General features: G+C 42.6%; 1 protein-coding gene across 1 annotated transcript in view; it reads right to left on the bottom strand.

Moving 5' to 3' along the window:
• The window catches only part of gabrr2a (gamma-aminobutyric acid type A receptor subunit rho2a), a 35695-nt gene extending 16842 nt beyond the window's left edge, over nucleotides 1–18853 (bottom strand). The window contains exons 1-3 of the mRNA XM_040200342.2: nucleotides 18562–18853; nucleotides 12908–13014; nucleotides 1602–1669 (exon numbers count right to left, since the gene is read on the bottom strand). Of these exons, the coding sequence (XP_040056276.1) occupies nucleotides 1602–1669; nucleotides 12908–13014; nucleotides 18562–18731 (345 nt within the window). The 5' untranslated portion in view covers nucleotides 18732–18853. The remainder of the gene's footprint in view (nucleotides 1–1601; nucleotides 1670–12907; nucleotides 13015–18561) is intronic.
• Between the last annotated feature and the right edge of the window lie 881 nt (nucleotides 18854–19734).

Here is a 19734-nt window from a genome sequence, read left to right as displayed (position 1 = left end):
AAGAACTGAATCCAACTCTTCGAAGCCTCACAGGCCTGTACATCTAGGTTCAAATACTATAGTGAACCATTTCCATTAGTTACATGAAATTGAAGTCACTAGTCTGCCTGATTATAAGCGTGACGTCCACACAGCACACTCACTAGAACATGAGTTTCAGTCCTCCAAGACCAATGTGTTCAGGATTAGCACTTAAGAGGTCATCATTTGGCAGCATTTAAAGCCAAACACACAGTCACTGTGCTTATGTAAAACATGCAAATGTGTGTGGGTACACACTCACCGGCCACTTTATTAGGTACACCTTGTTAGTGAGGTTGGAGCCCATTTTGAATTCAGAACTGCCTAAATTCTTGTCGGCATACTTTCAACAAGGTGTTTTAAACATTCCTCACAGACTTTGGTCCATATTGACATGATATTTGCTGCAGATTTGTAGTTTGTACATCTATGATGAATCTCCTGTTCCGCCACATTCAAAAGGTGTTCCATTAAATTACATTGTGTAATTTATTTGACACTTCTTTCATTGCATTTTTAACTCATCCAACACAGTGGGATCAGTGTGTTGCCATACGGCCAAGGAGGAGGAGGAGGAGGAGGTTAGGTGTCTTGCTCAGGGACACTTCGACATGGGACATGGAGCAGCCAGGTTTTGAACCAACCCGACGGTTCCCGGTGCTCCCTCTCTACTCCATGTGCCACAGTCGCCACAGATTGAGACGTGGTGACTGTGGAGGCCTTTGGAGTACAGAGAGCTCATTGTAATGTTCAAGAAACCAGTTTGAGATGATATGGGCTTTGTGACATGGTGCATCATCCTGCTGGAGGCAGCCATCACAAGATGGTGCACTGTGGTCATAAAGTTATGGACATGGTCAGCAACGATACTCTATAGGTAGGCTGCAGCATTTGAACCATGCTCAATTGTTACTAAAGCGTGGCCCAAAGTGTGCCAAGAAAATGCTGACAGCACTGGTGTGGTCTTCAGCTGCTGTAGCCCATCTTCATCAAGGTTCCACGTGTTCCGCATTCATTGGTTGTAACCAGCGCTTATTTAAGTTAATGTTGCCTTTCTATCATCTGGAACCAGTCTGTCCCCTCTGACCTCTCACATCAACAAGGCATTTTCGTCCACACAACTGCCGCATACTGGATATTTTCTCTGTGAATCCTAGAGATGGTTGTGGGTGTAAATCCCAGTGGATCAGCAGTTTGTGATGTACTCAGAGCATCCCGTCTGGTACCAACAACCATCCCTCGTTCAAAGTCACTTAAATCCCCTTTTTTCCCCCTTCTGGTGGTCGGTTTGAACTTCAGCATGTTGATGCATTGAGTCATCACATTGATCCCTAAGTCCAATGGATGGATAGTCTCCTTTCATTACTGTGCTTTGTTAATGCTCAATTGATTTCTCATCTTCTGTCTCATCTCTGTTTTGCTTTCTGTTGTAACAATTTCAATATTTATTTATTTTCATACATGTTTGGCATATTTACTTATAGCCGCCCTGTTATTACAATACCACAAATAAACTTTCTCTACTTTCAGAATAATCTGTCACGTGATAAGAAGGTGTGGATGAATGCAGGTTTTCTTACCATATCAACCTCTGAGATGCTGTCCAAGCTTTCCACCTGAACATCCACTCCAACCGGGATGGCAGGCCCTGCCAAACCAAAATATAACGTGAGCAAAAAGTGAAAGTAACCCACAGGTGGTGCTGCCCAGCAGCTTTATAACACAATTATAACACAACTATTCTGAGTTGTTCATGCTGGCTGACTTCCTCTGCCGAGGAAGCCGAGTTTCAAACATTCAGGTTCCGTCTGCCTGAACTGACCGGATGGAACCCTATTCTGAAATACTAATAATAAAAACTAACAATGTTACTTAAAGGTAAGCACATGGCATAGGATGGAGGCCCCTTTCACCACACCTAAATAACTTTTTACACACAGATTTGCAATGAAATTAGACAAAGAGACATAACAACATATTAAATCACAACTAGTCTTAAATATGTAATTTTGTTGGATTAGTAACTTCTTTTCCCGTATTGAAATCTTATCTCACCAGGCTCACAACTAATTGAATTCTGAAGTAAGATGTGAACCATCACTGTGCAAATAATTGTTCTTAATGGAAAACTGTTCAAACAGTGTTTTCCTTAAATCCAACAGCTCTAAGCTTAATGTGTTACAATGCAGTATTTTCATTATTGGTTGAGACAGCCGTCTATTCATTTCTAACCATTTCAAATCACTTTATACGACCTCTGACCTCTACAGAAGTAAAACAACATTATGTGTGACCATCTCTCAAATCACCAGGCAGCATGTTCACACTTCATACATGCACAAAAGGGAAGGGGACATTAGCAGGTGATTTGAAGCCGTTTGCATCACTTATCTATACAGTCTGTAATCCCAAAAGATTACCAGAGATGCTAAATGCCGGATTAAAGTCATCTGAGCTCTCCAGATGAGTGGGCGGATCGCTGTGCTCGGGATTATTCTTCACTTAATGGGACAACGAAATCAAGTCTTGTGACATCAGGCATAAAGGTCTTCTGGTGGTCCGGTTAACCGATGTTCATCTCAATATTAAGTAAATCATTAATAGAGCTAAGAGAGGGTCTGGAGTTTGGTGTGGTTGGTATTTCTCAAAGAGCTTTTCCTCAGTCTGTGTTTGTATCCTTCTAACCTATTCCGGGGTTGTGGAAGAAAGGCTCCAAGGGCCGCTTGTCGAATCTCACATCCAGGTGGAGCAATACAGAGTCCATTATAGCTGTGGGCAGTGGATCCGGTCAGAAAGCTGCTGGGGTGAATGCGGGTTAACCGATCCAGTCTACATGTGTTTTGTGGTCATGAAACAGGCTTGCAGAGCGGTGTTTTCTCAGCACCACGTCATTCACATTATTAGTGGGTGATGGCATCTGCCAGTGTATTCTGTTTCTGATGAACATGGGGAGGAGCCCAAGGAGCAGTCAGGAGCAGAGAGAGTGTCCTGCTCGGGGACAGAAATGCATTTCTGCTCTTTGAGGATTATGTTGGCTTCATCAGAGCATGACCTTCAACACCCACTGGTTCGGTTTGCAGTTGAGTGGGAAACCTTTGGGATGTAAGTGTCATGTGAATATTATTAAGCAGTTAATGTAGAAGTTACTGAATGTTCTCAACATATTTGTTACATTATAGACTTTGCACATCTTCTCTAAAGCACAAATTACCCACATCAATCCCGTTAACAATGTTCAGAAACATTTGAAGTGTTTCAAATAAACAGGTGAATTGTTTTTAATTACATTAACATTCAGTGAGTAAAGAGACTCTTGATCATCCAACATCCCACATAATCTTTAGTCCGTGGACATGCATCTCAAAATATACACTACAGCTGCTTTCAATATTGATTTCATTAAAACCGCTGGCTACCATTGAATTTGTGACCTTTGTGGTTCATTTCCCTGCTGTTTAAGAATAACACATGGGTATAAATGGTGCACTAGGTGGTTAATTTGTGTTACATTCATATTGTATGGTCAAAATCAAGACGCATAAAGCTCATACTGTGCTAGATGAGGGCCTGGAGACAAGGACAGAGAATCAGCTAAGCAATACAAATGAACAACTAGACTGCCCCCATGGCAGAGTTGGTCTAGATGTTGTGCAAACATCTCTGCCACAACAGAAATATACTCTGCAAAAAAATAAAAGGAGGCAATGCAAACTAGATTTAGCATTTATATTTAAAACCAGCATTATCACAACTACTGACTGAAATGTGTTGTTGGCTGTAGCTGGGATAGAGTTACCCGACGGGTTCTTGGACAGAGACACTGACACACGGTACTTCTGCTTGCCAGTTTGTTTGTTATTTCGCGAGCACAGGTCTTTCTACTCTCCAGATCGCCACCTCCTCCTCCTCTTCCTCCTCCTGAGTGTCTGGACGATTCCTGCTCACTGCTTATCAAGGGGAGACCACCAGTCCGGATTGTGATCAGCTGTGCTCATTAACTACTTACTGCCACTGTTCCCTGGACCACCCCCCCACTCTCTCCCCTCTGCAGCTGAGCTAACCACACCCGCCACCACATCGACCATTTGGCAGAAGTTAAGTTTTGTATTGTAAAAAAAAAAAAAGCCTAAGACAATTTCCCCACAGGAGCAGAGAGAGGCAACACTACTAGCCAAAAATCAGCTGGAATCTAGTTTGATTGGTAATTGGTTATGTTATATTAGATAAAACTGAGGTATTAAGATAGTGGGCTTTTACTTTACTGTATTTAGGGAGTCATTCTGTTTACCCTGCAACGTCGTGATATTATTACGGTTATGTATTAAGACATCACCAACACATTTTTATAAGGTTTTATAAGAGGTTTCCAATTACTGAGCCTGCATAATGAGGAAGGTATTAGCTAAACCCTCTATGCTCGCATTACAAACCGATAAAGCTTCAGAAAATGAGAACTTCAAAAAAACACTTTTGCTGTGATTGCCAAACCAAGCAGTTTTCCTCTGGTTGGACGAATCTGAAATAATAAAAAATGAGGACAAAGTATTCAGTGGATTGTATAAAATAGCAGAATTATTTTGAAAGGCTTTGAACATCATAAAAAATGTTGTTCACTTTGATTTTGGAGGCCGAGTCAATGAAAGATATCTCAAAAATCCTAAACAAATGAATCAGTAAATATCTGCAAGAAGACATACCGCAGGAGAAAATGAAATTAGAAAATTTCTATCGACATAATTTGTGTGAGCCAACCCTTTTGTACTACAAGTACTTTCATTCTTGCTAACAACTACATTTGCAATGTACCTTTTTTTATACTGCAATTGCTGCATTGAAATATTCTGGTGGGATAAATACAGTTCTGTCTTGTCTTGTTTTGCCGGATCTTATGAATCTCTCTGAGCATTCCTCAGAGTACTGTGATGGGATGTGGAACAAGTCAAACTGTCCTCCAACATGTTTCCGATAACCATGACAGCAGAGACAGAACTAGCCAGTGAGACTTTGTTGCAGCACAGACACCTCACCAAACCAAACACCGGCTCACACAGTAGTTCTTTGGCACACTTGGATGCAACTATATCTGACACTCTGCCCCTTTTAATGATTAATAATAATTGTTTTGGACACGTAAGAGTGTTTTAGTTTGAGGAATAAATTAAGCATTTTTGTGCTTTAATCGTTCATTATGGAGATTATGGGGCCTTCTTTACACAGTTACTAACTTAAATTGTGTAAAGAAGCCATATGCTGTAGCAGAGGACAGTGATAACTGGAGACCAATTACAAATAGAGAGTGACCAGCATAGCGTAGTGTAAAACTCAACAAATACTGGTTCCTTCAGGTGGGTACGTAAAAGGAGGAACATAGAGGTTAATAGTTTGACTCGTAGGGCCACTGACAAAGTGTCAGACAAGGCAAGGCAATTTCATTTGTGTAGCACATTCCAACAAGGCAATTCAAAGTGCTTCAAATAAAACCATTGAAAACAACCAAACATAAAGCAAGGGGATTTATAAACAGTTAAGAACATTGATACATTGAAACATGAAATAAAAAGTCATTAAAAGGATGAAAAAAGATGTCAAAAAATGTGAAAATGTGAAAAATGTAAAAGATTGCAGTGTAATTGTCTTTAAGAAATCCGACTTGCAAAAAAGGCAGCAGCAAACAGAAAAGTCTTTAATCTGGATTTAAAGGAGCTGAGGGACTCTGCAGACCTGCAGCTTTCTGGGACTTTGTTCTAGATATGTGAAGTAGAAAAACTGAACACTGCTTCTCCATGTTTAGCTCTGACTCTGGGAACAGAAAGTAGACCCGTCCCAGACGACCTGAGGGTTCGTGGCGGTTCATAAGATATCAGCAAATCAGATATGTACTTTGGCCCTAAACCATTCATTGCTTTATAAACGAGCAGCAGGATTTTGAAGTGTGAAGACCTGAGAACTGGAGTGATGTGATCCACTTTCCTGGTCCTAGTGAAGACTCGAGCTGCTACAGAAACTTTTTCCAAATCTCGTTGAGACATAAGTCCTCTAGTCCTTGATATATTCTTTAGGTGATGGTAGGCTGATTTTGTAACTGTCTTGATATGACTGTTCAGGTTGAGGTCCGATTCCATAATTACACTCAGATTTCTAGCTTGGTTTGTGGTTTTTAACGTCAGTGATTGAAGCTCAGCGCTGACTTTCAATCGTTTATCCTTGTTACCAAAAACAATTACTTCAAGTTTTGACACATCCGGTTGTTGATTTCTTCAATGCATTCACCCAACCCCTGTATTGGATTGTAGTCCCCTGGTGATATTGTTATATATATTTGGCTGTCATTTGCATAGACTTTGTTGTTTTCCAGAATCTGACCCAATGGACGCATGTAGATGTTGAACAGAAGGGGCCCCAGTATTGAACCTTGGGGAACACCAAATGTCATTTTCTTAAAAAGCCTAATGTGTAATTAGCTACAGACACAAAGTATTTTTGGTCTTTAAAGTAAGATTCAAACCAGTTAAGTGCCGTGCCAGAGAGTCCCATCCAGTTGATTAGTCTATCCAGTAGTACTGTATGTCATGGTCGACTGTGTCAAATGCTGCGCTGAGATCCAGTAATACTAAAACTGAAATTCTGCCATTGTCTGGTGCTTAAGTGGATCTCAGGTAGAATGTTCATATATGCTGACATGTCCATTTCTTAAAAGTCACGAACATCATGCACTTTTCAACACCTCAGAGGTCAGAGGTTAATAACTGGTGGACCCGGACCAAAATTGAAAAAAAGACAGTTGTGATCAAAAACCTGACAGTGCACTTTTCTTTGCATTCCAGGCAGGATGATGATATCGTCTCATAACTGCAGACAGACGAGAGAGGTACAAATAAAAAGACGGTAGGAAGAAAAAGAAAAATAGCAAAATTTGAGAAAAAGACGAGTGAGACGGAGAAAGCAAGAGAAAGGGACGGGTGAGAAACATGAGGATCAAATGGCACTCTGCAAAAAGAGAAACATGGACAGCGAAAGTAGAGCATTTAATCCATAATGGACGGACTCGTTTCTGTCCATACTTCCCACTGCAGCACTAAACCATTGTTAAAATGTCGAGTCCAAATCTGAAGCAGAAAATGTGAAATTCAAGCTTTTCTTTCCGTTATTAAATTTTTTCTGAATTGAAGCACTTTATTTGAACACTCTGTCTATTCTGTTATGTTGTTCAACGTAATTTAAAGCTATATTAGTTTATATAAACATGCAGGTATTAAAACATGTTCCTAATACAGAATGTAAAGTTAAGTGTTTATGATGAACGTGTAAAAAGTTTTCCAGTTACAAACTACAATAGACTTTGAAGCAAATGCAGAAGCAACACATTATTTCCACTGCAAAATAATTTAATCTCATTGGTTGTTTGGCAAAATTCCCCAAAAAACTTTAGCACACATTTATCAAATTATGGACTTTTAAAGTTGGTATGTGTTGGAAAACAATTCATACATTCAGCGTTATTATTAATTTGGAGTCACTTTGAGTCAACCTTGTGATTATAAGTCACCCTTCTTTTAGATTTTCCACCACCTCCTAGGACACTGTAAGTCTCTTCAGCGGCTAAGTACTCATCCAAAATGTTCTTATTACCGGTCTGAAAGTCAGTTGACATTGACTTATTGACTGGTTTCACACGAGGAACGTCTTCTGGTCTCTTTGGAAACGTTCTGTGTTTGTTACACCCATCCCACCATATCAATAAGTGAGTACCAAAGTGCCTTGACTAGATGCGCTTTTTTAAGAACCAGTTTTGGGCCCGGTGTCTTTTTTGGTGTATTTTTTCAGTTTGGATAAAGTGTCGTTGCAGGGTAACAGCTGCCTGATGGCGTAACAGATTGGTGCCTGTGCTAATCTAAGCTGTAAACAGGAAGAACCGCTGCCAGTTTAATCCGCTCATCTGTGCTTCAGTGGGGTCCGCTGTGCAACCGTAGGCAGAGCTAGGCTAGGCTAACAGGCCGGAAGAAGCTAGCGGCTAAAGCTCAACTCCAGTCACCTCAAATGAAGCTGATGTCGACAGATGGTCACTGGGTGCTACTGACCCATCCATTAGTGAGCTCTGTGTAAAGCTGATGCTGCAGGAGAAAAAAAAGAAGCAAAAACTGTGGTTATTACTAAGGGGATCATGACCCGTCCCAGTTAACAAAGGGGGGGGGGGAGTAGTAACAATACATTCTTGCCAATATGCACACGTTTAAAAGGGTCCACACTTAACTTGTTGTGGAATGAAAAACGGCAGTGATCCTAACCAACCAAGAATGTTACATTTTCCTTTCATGTACAGTAGCAAGCTTGATACAATCTGCTAATTGAATCTCCATCAAACTATGGTACCAGCCGTCACAGCGCTGATGTTTGGTTGATATCATGCTGTTTAATTTTTAGACTTGCGGGGGAGGAATTTCAGTCTTTACATTCTATTTATTTTCATGGTTTTGAGTGGCGAACCTCGAAATGGAATATATATATTGTCATGACTTTTAGTGGCTTAGGCGATGCCTCAATGCCTCTTGAATCCTCTCATCAAGACCTACAGATTAGTTACTGCTTAGAGGCAAAGCTGCTAGAATAGAGGTTGTGGGAGAGAGTCACCAAAGACCCACAGCTCGGTTGACTTTCCCCAGATAGATAAGAGTGAAAAAATACTTCTCTGTCCTTTACCCCCTTACGATAAGAACCACCTATCATATTCTAAGAAATCATGTTGGACTAAGGAACTCGCACTAGAGTACAGATGTCTGCCAGTGGTATGTTTGCAACAACCCCCTGCTGTATTGTGTGATTGAATGAACTCAACAATTGATGCAAAGTACCGTCAAACCAAGGTCCTTCATTCACAATCCTGCGGCTAAATAACATAATTCAAGTATTTCACAGCTAGTCGTCAGCAGGTTGCAAAACACACATTGATAGCAGAGCAGCAGCCCAAAGGTACTCAGCAGTGTGTAGGGGGAGTTCTGTTAGCTGAAGGCGGTTAGTCAAACACACTGTCCACAACTATAAAAATGAGCAGGAGCAGGTTGTGTTGTGGGATGATTTATCCTCCCATCTTGGCCCTCCAGCCTTTCATGCTGGGGCAGCAGTAATTCGGTGGCCTTGTCCGGCACCATTGTCACAATACCTGATCCAGCTGTTTGAGTTGGGCACTATATATGATAATAATGCATCCCAATATTTCCCTTTGTGGTTATTTCCTTCATTTAGAGCAGTGGTTCTTAACTTGGGTTCGATCGAAGCCCAGGGGTTCGGTGAGTCAGTCTCAGGGGTTCGGCGGAGGTCCAGACACACACCCGACTCATATGATTCGTGATTACACGCCCCGCTTGGCCATCATTGGCTGCAGGTGATCACGCAACATCGCTTGGCCTATCTGTGCTGCAGGGAATTTGGCGCGCTCAGTAGTCAAATTGTGACTGTCGTGATGGTACGTCGTGTGATTTCTTTCTTAATATTTTATTCCCTTCATACTAACTATGTCGAGCAAAAGAAGAAAGTGGTCGGACGAATATGTACAATATGGATTCGCATGTACAACGGAACGTGATGGGAGTCAGCGTCCTAACTGCATGATTTGCAATGCCAAGTTGAGCAATTCTAGTCTAGCACCGGCAAAACTAAGAGAACACTTCCTTAAGCTGCATGGAGATGGACAATACAAGAACACAACGCTCGCTGAATTCAAGGTGAAGAGAGCCAGATTCAATGAAAAGGCTACTCTGCCTGTTCTCGGCTTTGTACCCATCAACAAACCGATCCTCACAGCATCGTACGAAGTTGCTTAACTGATCGCAAAGCAGGGCAAACCACACACCATTGGTGAAACACTGATAAAACCAGCTGTGTTGAAGATGGCGAATATCATGCTGGGAAAAGCGGCTGAAGTTCAGTTATCCCAAATTCCTCTTTCAAATGACACCATTAGCGACAGAATAGAGGACATGAGCAAAGACATCTTGGCTCAAGTAGTTGCAGATCTGATTTCAAGCCCGTCAAAATTCAGCCTTCAACTGGACGAGACCATAGACGTTTCCAATCTAAGCCAGCTTGCTGTATTTGTGCGCTATGTGAAAGACAACGTGATAAAGGAAGATTTTTTATTTTGTAAGCCTCTTCCGACAACAACTAAGGCAGCCGATGTGAAGAAACTTGTGGATGACTTCTTCAAAGACAACAATCTTTCGTAGCATATGGTTTTTGCAGTTTGTTCGGACGGAGCTCCAGTCATGCTAGGCAGAAAGTCTGGTTTTGGTGCGCTAGTGAAAGCCGATGCACCACACATCATTGTTACTCAATGTATTCTGCACAGGCAGGCGTTGGCAACAAAAACCTTGCTTTCAAAACTGGCAGAAGTATTAAAAATTGTTTTAATGGTTTTGTTCTTTGAACACTGATGTTGATGCACGGTTCATTTTGTGCACCAGTAAAATATATACCTATGTTTTGAATTGTATTTTTCCAATTAAGAAGGTTTTCGGTGAATGCGCATATGAAACTGGTGGGGGTCAGTACCTCCAACAAGGTTAAGAACCACTGATTTAGAGACACACACAAACACTGAGAAGTGATGTCAGAATCTAGCTGTCCCACACCAACTGCCACCTCTCCAGCTACCAGTCGACAATCTGTGAAACAAGACTATAATGGACTCAGCAGAACTGTTCTTTATATTTACAACTATGAAATGGTCTATAAAATCTGCTTCTGTGGGAGCAGTTGACTGATTGCAATGGCACCATTTCCCTGTGATCTGTTAGTATGTAAAATGCTACAGCATTTAGGTTGGTTCAGAGGAGGTATTTTCTGGATATTTTAAAACAGTTGACACGTTGCATTTCAACGTACCAAAGCCGCTCTCAGTGAACACAGCAGTGTGCTAGGTGGGGCTACGTTGAAGTAAGTGCGACCTACAGTAAATCTGCCACGCTGGTAAGCCTCCACATTTTCTGAGAAGCACACAGGGGCTTTGGCATACAGTTGACACATTATAACATGAGTCCTTCTGAGCCTATACGTCAAATGATCGGGCCGATGGGCTTTCTCCCTCTTTCCCTTCTGCATGGATTAACAACAAGCTTAATGTGATATTTTACAGAGGATTAAGAGCAATAATACACCACACGCTGTAGCCAAACTCACCCTCCTCTATCCACTGAAAGACCAGCCACATCCGACTTTAAAGCAAACCTTTTAGGTTGTGTATTTGTCCTATGTAAATGTTACAGTGTGGCACTGTTCACAGTATGCACTCATTAGAACCACTAATGGTGAGATCAAGGCGCTGCATTACAAACTGGGAAGGTGAGATTTGAAAGCTACGGGGTCAGGACGGATAAAGAACCATTAGTTGCATCAGAGGAAATGTGGTTTTGAAGTTTGGATAGATTGATTTGAGCATTTCTTCTAGGAAATATATGAATCTTTACACATCAATAGTGTGGAATACTACTAAATACCTTTTGACGCGGCAACATTTGCTATATTAGAACCCTAACAACAAAGAGGCTAAACATTAGTCATTCATAACTGAATTATTTTCTTCTTTTCATCCTGTGGTTCACTGCATGCTTGTTGACTTGTCCTTGTTACAAGGTTAAAGGACAGCGATTTGTTTCAAACAAATTCATTTCATTAAGTGAAACACTGCTGCGTTAAATGGTCCAGTTTGCTCCGTGCTTTCTTTCACATGTGCATTTTGGTAAATCAGTTGTACCTGTGCTATATAAACCGGCACAAGATTCTAAAAAAAAGGATAGTAAAATAAAACTTCAGTAAATAAAAATATAGACAGCATTTGGTTTTACTGGTTATGATAATGTTGTACTAACTAAAAGTATGAAATGAAACGCTGACATTCTGAAAAAGCAGAGCTGTTACTGTTTAGTAAACTAAATCCAGCGAGGCCCAAGTTAACAAGTAAAAATCAAAGTTGCTCCATTATTCCTCATAACTGTATGCAACATCAAGTCTCTGTTGGATAACAACATGTTCTCTCCGAGTTATTGACATGCTCATGTGAAGGAGTAAGGGGGCTAAGGTAGGGGTGTTTTCAATTTTACGCCTCCTTCATTCTGAAGTGGCTAAGCCACTAGTTTAATGATCCTTTTGGTGGAGAAACCATGTTACACCATTATTCAATATAAAACAAAAAGCTAGGGGTACAAACACATCTGGACAGCGCAGGCAAAGGGAAACAGGAGGGAGTGGGACACTCTTTATCCTAATGCTAGTATTACTCCTTAAATTTGGTTCCTGAAAGAATTAGTCTACAAACATATGCAATAAGGAGACAGTTTTCTAATGACCTCAAGCATCTTTAGCATTTCTGTATTGAGATTTCTTGTTACTCATATAAAGCAACATATAGTCGGCGTAAGGCAGAAACCTCCAAAACTGCCCCAGACTTTGTACTCCAGGCCTTTCCTGGTTGCTGAATCTTAAAGGCGATGACCCCATGAGGGGATCCTTCCACACTGGAAAGACACTTGTATTCTGCATGAGATATTGTCCAATAAAATCAAAATGATATCTGTATTTCTATTAGTTGCACAATAAGATGTTTGCATCTGAAAATACTGTAGAGAATTTTAAGTAAATTGTAATCAAACCAGAAAAACATTAACACACCAGACTTAAACAGATACTGTTTTATTGTCAAAACCCAGACTTTAATGTCTCTCTTTTTCTAGAGCTTTTGACCACAACACTGATGGTCGTCATCAGGAGCTACAGAGCTTAGATAAGATGCAATCAAAAGCAAAGTCGTTGCTTTTGTGTCCATGAGTGTTTGTGATGTTGAGTAATGGCCTCCATGGACTGTATAGAATAAATCACCATCATAATCCACACCTACCTGCAAACGCCGGCCTCATGGTGAAGTCGTGATCGTCCACTTTGAGCAGATTTTCTGTCTTTGTTTTGCGAGACTTGGTCACATCTGGAGGTTTCTTTGCCAAGGAGCTAAAGGGGATTACATTCAAGAAAGAAAGATTGGTAAGATTGATCAGAAAAGTAAGAACTCATTTTGAACTGATTTTGTTTTAATGCTGCGTTCACACCAAAAGCGAAGCAGATTTTTGACATGCCGACTAGTTTGACATGCCGACTAGTTGTAGTCATTTTGCTTCATTCGCATCCCGCATTATTCACGTGAATTTCACCGACTCCTCCATGAAGTACGTCTGGATGACGGCCGCTTCCAGCGCTGCTTCAGCAGCCGGTCTGATGACCTGTTGTGTCGGCTCGGTGCGTCTCTCAGTAACACACAAACTAACTTACAGGCATTCAGTCTGTGTGTGTGTGTCTCCGGTGAGCGGCCGGAGACACACACACGCATTACGCATCCCAACACACTACTGAATTAATTTGATTTGTTAGTCCTCTATTGATAACATGTAAATCCCTCCCTCACTCCCTTTATTTAATCACACTAAGTATTCACATTGTGATCTTACAGAACTTTGATTTTAGAAATTTTTATGTAACTGGACCTCTTCACATTTTCGTTTTAGTAAGACCCCTGGAGACAACAGTAAATGTAACAGCTGGAAGCGGCTAAAAGCTCACCCAGGAATAAGGATCTTTTCATGGTAGACTTTTAGGAATGTTCTTATCAACCGTGTGCTCAAGTAAAATAGTCACCCTGACTGCAGAAAATATACAAAACAGTCTGGGTCCTTGGTTGAATGTAGAGCAGTGCTGTGATAATTGTCAGTTCAATCAGGAAAGCCAAGTCTGATAAAGAAAAGTTAATTGTTTATATCAATTAATGATTCGTGTTGATAATGTCTTTGGCGCTCAGACTCTACAGGAAGATTTGTAATCAATTAACGTCTGCCTTGAGCAGCAGCACGAAAAAATCTCCCGTGTGGTGGTGGTGTTGGCTGATGAGCTGCTGGAAGGATGAGTTGATGAAGCTGATGGGGATTGGGTGGAGCTGGGGAATTGGAGGGATGTGTATCGGCTTGATTGTACTGAAGGTAGACAGTCAATCAGATTTAAAGAGACAGCAGCAAGATTATAGGCTAACAATGTCATTGATTCAAGGTGCTCATTGGATAGCTGATATCATGATTGACAGCTCCGAACAATGACCGTGAGGAAGCAATGAGTGAGCATGGTGAGCTGTGATTGGTAGATAGTATGAGAAATAAGTGACAGGTTTGGCATGCAAGAGTACAGTCCTCCTGTCTGCATTTAGAATACAGCTTAAGGGTGTGTTTTATGCTGCGTTTTTGCAGCGCTTTACACGCACAAGTTACTCGCCCGACTAATCACGAATCAGGAAACATTTATTGCGGTTGGTGCGTGAAATAAAATGAAATGCTAATGCAATGGGTTAGTAGAATAAGGCTATGGGTTAGTATAAAACAAGAGAATAAAGTTAAAGTTAAAAATTTAAAATATTTAAAAAGTTTAAAAAAATAATCGAACAAGTGACAAAGTGACGAGTGACGACAAAGTGACGAATGAAAAATTACAGATAAAGTGTTATAGTCAGTCAGTGGGGGACCGGCTCTGTTGATGAGCCCGACTGCCGACGGGAAGAAACTGTTGGTGTGGCGGGAGGTCTTAGTCCTGATGGACCTCAGCCTCCTGCAGATGGAAGGGGCACAAACAGGTTTTGTCCGGGGTGAGAGGGGTCGGCTACCATCTTTTTAGCTCGCTTCAGAAACCTGGAAGCGAACAAGTCCTGCAGGGACGGCAGATTGCAGCCGATCACCCTCTCTGCAGAGCGGAGGACACGCTGCAGCCTGCCCTTGTCCTTGGCTGTGGCTGCAGCGTACCAGGCGGTGATGGAGGAGCAGAGGATGGACTCCATGATGGCCGTGTAGAAGTGCACCATCATCGTCTTTGGCAGGTTGAATTTCTTCAGCTGCCTCAGGAAGAACAACCTCTGCTGAGCCTTCTTGGTGATGGAGCTGATGTTCAGCTCCCACTTGAGGTCCTGCGTGATGATGGAGCCTAGGAAACGGAAGGAATCCACAATAGAGACACACAGGGTGATGGGGGAGGGTGGGGCTCTGTTCCGCTCTGTTCCGCCGGAAATCCACAACCATCTCCACTGTCTTTAGAGCGTTGAGCACCAGGTTGTTCTGGCTGCACCACGACACCAGATGGTCAGACTCCCACCTGTAGGCGGACTCGTCCCCACCAGAGATCAGTCCAATGAGGGTGGTGTCATCCGCAAACTTCAGGAGCTTGACGGACTGGTGACTGGAGGTGCAGCTGTTGGTGTACAGGGAGAAGAGCAGAGGGGAAAGAACGCAGCCTTGGGGGGAACCGGTGCTGATGGTCCGAGAGGCTGAGACATGTTTCCCAGCTTCACGTGCTGCTTCCTGTCAGACAGGAAGTCTGTGATCCACTTGCAGGTGGAGTCGGGCACGTGCAGCTGGGAGAGTTTGTCCTGCAGCAGAGACAGGATTGAAGGCAGAGCTGAAGTCCACAAACAGGATCCTGGCGTAGGTTCCTGGGGAGTCCAGATGCTGGAGAATGTAGTGGAGGACCATGTTGACAGCATCGTCCACAGACCTGTTGGCTCTGTAGGCGAACTGCAGGGGGTCCAGGAGGAGGTCGGTGAGGGTCTTCAGTTAGGTCAGGACTAGCCGTTCAAAAGACTTCATGACTACAGAGGTCAGGGCGACGGGCCTGTAGTCATTGAGTCCTGTGATCCTGGGCTTCTTGGGAACAGGGATGATGGTTGCTAGTTGTAGTTTATTCACCTTCATTCGCTCCTGAAAGGGGGCGTCCTTCGCGCCGCCCGTTGAAAATTTGCTTCCTCCGTAACCATTCACTGTCTGTGCGTTGACTTTGCATGAGATCTACCCGTGGGAATAATTTGTTTCACTTTTGATGCATTACAGTGACGCTACAGAGGACATGGTACGGCCATGGCGAAGCAAGAGCAGACAGATATATGTTTTCTATAGCAGCAAGCAGAAAACAAGAGACATTTTTTAGTAAGGAAGTGCGTCTGGGGGACTGCCGCTTCAAGCGCTACTTCAGGCTGACCAGCAGCCAGTTTGATGGCCTGTTGTGTCGGCTCGATGTCAGCATCTCTCGGTTAGATACAACTAACTTACAGGTATTCAGTCTCAGCTGTGTGTGTGTCTCTGGCAGTTTCATACAGTATATTCACGCTTTGGCAGCAGGACGGTGGTGATGACAAGCGGAGAATCTCAACGCCAATTGGCTTTCGCAAGACAGCATTAAGCAAATTTTTTGCCGAAAGTTCAAATAATTGAACGTTGGCCCCCCACCGCCTGACGCTTGTCCCGGCTCCCTGACGCCTGACCTCGACTCCGGTTCCGACTCCCCGATGCCTGACTCCGACGCCGCCGATTGCCGCCCCCTGACTCTGACGCTGCCGATTGCGGACGCCGACGCCTGATCCCGACTCCAGTTCCGTCCCCGACGCCTGAGCGTGACCTCGACTCCGGTTCCGGCTCCCCGACCCCAGACATTGACTCCAGCTCCGCCCCTTGGCGGACGCCTAACTCAGACACGATTGTGCCCCCCCCCCCCCCGATGCCTGATGCCTGTCCCGGCTCCACTCCGGACATATAGCCTGCCCTCCACTCCGGTTACGCCTCTCCGCTGCCGCTGACTGTGGCCCCCCTAACGCTTGACTATGACGCCGCCGATTGCACCCCCCTGATGCCTGACCCTGACCTCGACTCCGGTTCCGCCTGACTCCGATGCCTGACTCCAACGCCGCCGATTGCGCCCCCCTGTTTGCCGTGTCCCTGATTGTTTCCACCTGTGTCCAATCACCTGTACCTTCCCAGTGTATTTCAGCCATGTGTGTCTCTTCCGCGTCATTGAATGTTATTACATTGAATGTCGTCACCCTGTTTGTGAGTTCCGGATCCCTGTCGGCTTTGCATTAAAGTATTTTGGTTTGGAAATCTGCGATTGAGTTCTGCTTCCGCCACCCCAGTTGTGACAGGTTGCTGTCGGTGCAAAACAGAATAAAGCTCACAATTGGCTTTATGCATGATACACAATATTTTCCTGCTTCTGTTTACTAAAATGACCAACCTCTCAACTCCAGAATCCTAGTCCACCTTAGTCTTAGTCCTGCCTTCCAAGTATTGGCTTTTGCTGAAACAGCGACACACATCAGGAGAACATTCTCTTTGATTTCCATATCAACCAAATACTATGCCAATTTCCCTCAAACTAAGCATAGGAACAACAGATTTTTTTGTGATCTGTTGCCCAATCAGATGGACATTGTTTGTCAGTGTCTCCCAAAGCAAATATTGCTGTTACAACGTACAACAATAGGAATTACAGAAAAAGAAAACCCCTACTCGGTTAAGAGTTCGGTTTAGTGGAAAGATCATGGTCAGAGCTAAAAGTGGACATGTAATTACAAACCAAAGCGGACTATAAGAAGCTAGAGTATATCCAATATTAGAGTGCAACTGCAGCACATTTCCACAAAATGCATTGTCTTCAGGATTACGATTACCGTTTTAAACATGCATAAAGAAACAAGACAAAAGTGCAAGAAAATATAGACTTTGTTAGGTTTAGTAAAAATGTTACTTAAAATATATATGTTTGATACATTTTTTATGTTATGTATGTAAAATGAGCCAATGTTGGCTGAAATGAAAGCTGATGGTTTCAACCATTTTAACTAGTGAATGCTGTCCATTTTTTCTGGGGGAGAGAGAGGTCTTGTACACTATATCAAATTGTCCTTCTGAACCTCCGAGTCCTCCTGTGTAGCAGGTCGGTGTCTCGTATGCAGCCCCTCCCCATCAGTGATTGACCGTTTGGTACAGCACTTACAGTATCCGCAGTCCATTCATTCTGAACTTGACATGATTTCCTCTCATATGTGATGGATAAATAAATTGGACTATAACCAACGATTCTGCCAATGTACACCAAAATGTTGCATGCCCATTACCAAGATGTCATCATTCTGCAATAAACCCAAGGAACCACTACTGACACAGCTTATTTCTGCAGTATTTAAAGTTCTGACGGTTGCTTTTACACCAAATCACAAAAAAAACATGAATGACAAAAAAAAACAACTAAATAATTTAAACAATGTATCAAGAAAGTTGCATTTCAAAACTGGTTTCAGAACATTTTGATGAAATACATTTCAATCAAATAATTTGTCTGTAAGATCTGTAAGTGATCATTTCAGTTCTGTTGCTTTTAATTGTTCTTTTCTATTGCTAATTAGGAAAAGTGTAAATTATTCTAAAAGGATATGCCATGGTACAATAACATGAGCTCACCACTCTCAAGCATCTCACAACCAACACTGCCTTGAGAGTTCAACAATTCCCATTTAACGTTACACACTGACCATTGCACCAACAGTTTTACTGATGATCTTTATTCAACAACTTTTATCTTCCTCTCCTAGGTGTCTGCACATCTGTGCACATCTCAGCTCATCCGTCAGTATGAAAATGTTACAGCTTGTGTCTTTATATTTTATTTTGATAAACGCAAAATGTATATTTTTCCACTTACGGGCCATTCTTCTGGGTCTCTACGGTACCAGTCCATCTGCGCACCCGGTGGCCGTGCCCACGGCATTCGCCAGTGACAGCCAGACACAGAAGTAAAATCAGAGGTTTTGTCAAATGAGGCATTTTGGCGGCGCTAATCCACAGAAGAGTCCCTTGAAAGCTTCTCTCCATCGGTTCATTCCAGCAGAGCTTGGCCGGCAGCGCATGGTGTCTCAGCAGAGGATGGAGGCAGCCTCGGTCATGGCATCAGGCAGAGAGGAGCGCGTCTGAGTGCGCGATGCTGAACGCGATGTGCACTTGTCCTCACCAGAGAGAGAGAGAGAGAGAGAGAGAGAGACTGAATATGTGTAGCCTACAGGCTCCGGTGGGGGAAGCACACACACACACACACACACACACATGGATTATGTGCATGACACAACAAGAGAGGCAGATTATTTCTCCCTCTTGTAAATAAAAACCTCATCATAGGAATCCCGTTTCACTCAACTCAGGGACATGGTGGAGCATTACAAAGACAACTCCCATCTTCACCAGAGCATTTCTGTGGCCCCCGGGCACGATCAGTCACCATTTAGGATGTAGGATTTAAGTACCAACATGATGCTGCTGTTGGTTTGATTGCCAACTATATATAATATATATGACATATATATATTTCATTTCATGAATATCTGCGTCTTTATTGCCAATGCAGGTGCAGCATTAAAAAAGCATTAATATGTTGACAAATGTTAACATTGCTGCAAATTATTTATTGCTTTTTTAGACGTGTAAGATTTCATTCACATAATGAATGAAACTGGTATAATACTTGTATTACCGTCAGCAAACATAGCATGACTGCCCGTCTCTCAATACTTTGGATTCCCAGGAGTTTAGGCTTTGGCGTAGTCCATCATATCTCCATGTAAACATCTGGGTATTTACTTATTTTCTTAATTGAACCAATACCAATGTGGTAAGGTGATAGTTCATTCACCAAACCAAAAATATTTATTCCTCTGTACCACATAGAGTTTCACTTTAGGCAAAAACTATGAAAGCTGTACTAATAACCCTTTTTTTATTCATAACATCCCCCTGAGAAATGTCACATAGTCACAAACCCACAGACAATTAAGAAGTATTGAAAAAAGGTCAGCTATGGAGGAGAAGCTGAGATTACTCAGTT

Source organism: Gasterosteus aculeatus, chromosome 15 (assembly GCF_964276395.1).
Source record: "Gasterosteus aculeatus chromosome 15, fGasAcu3.hap1.1, whole genome shotgun sequence".
NCBI lineage: Eukaryota > Metazoa > Chordata > Actinopteri > Perciformes > Gasterosteidae > Gasterosteus > Gasterosteus aculeatus.
This window is presented reverse-complemented; position numbering and strand designations above follow the sequence as displayed.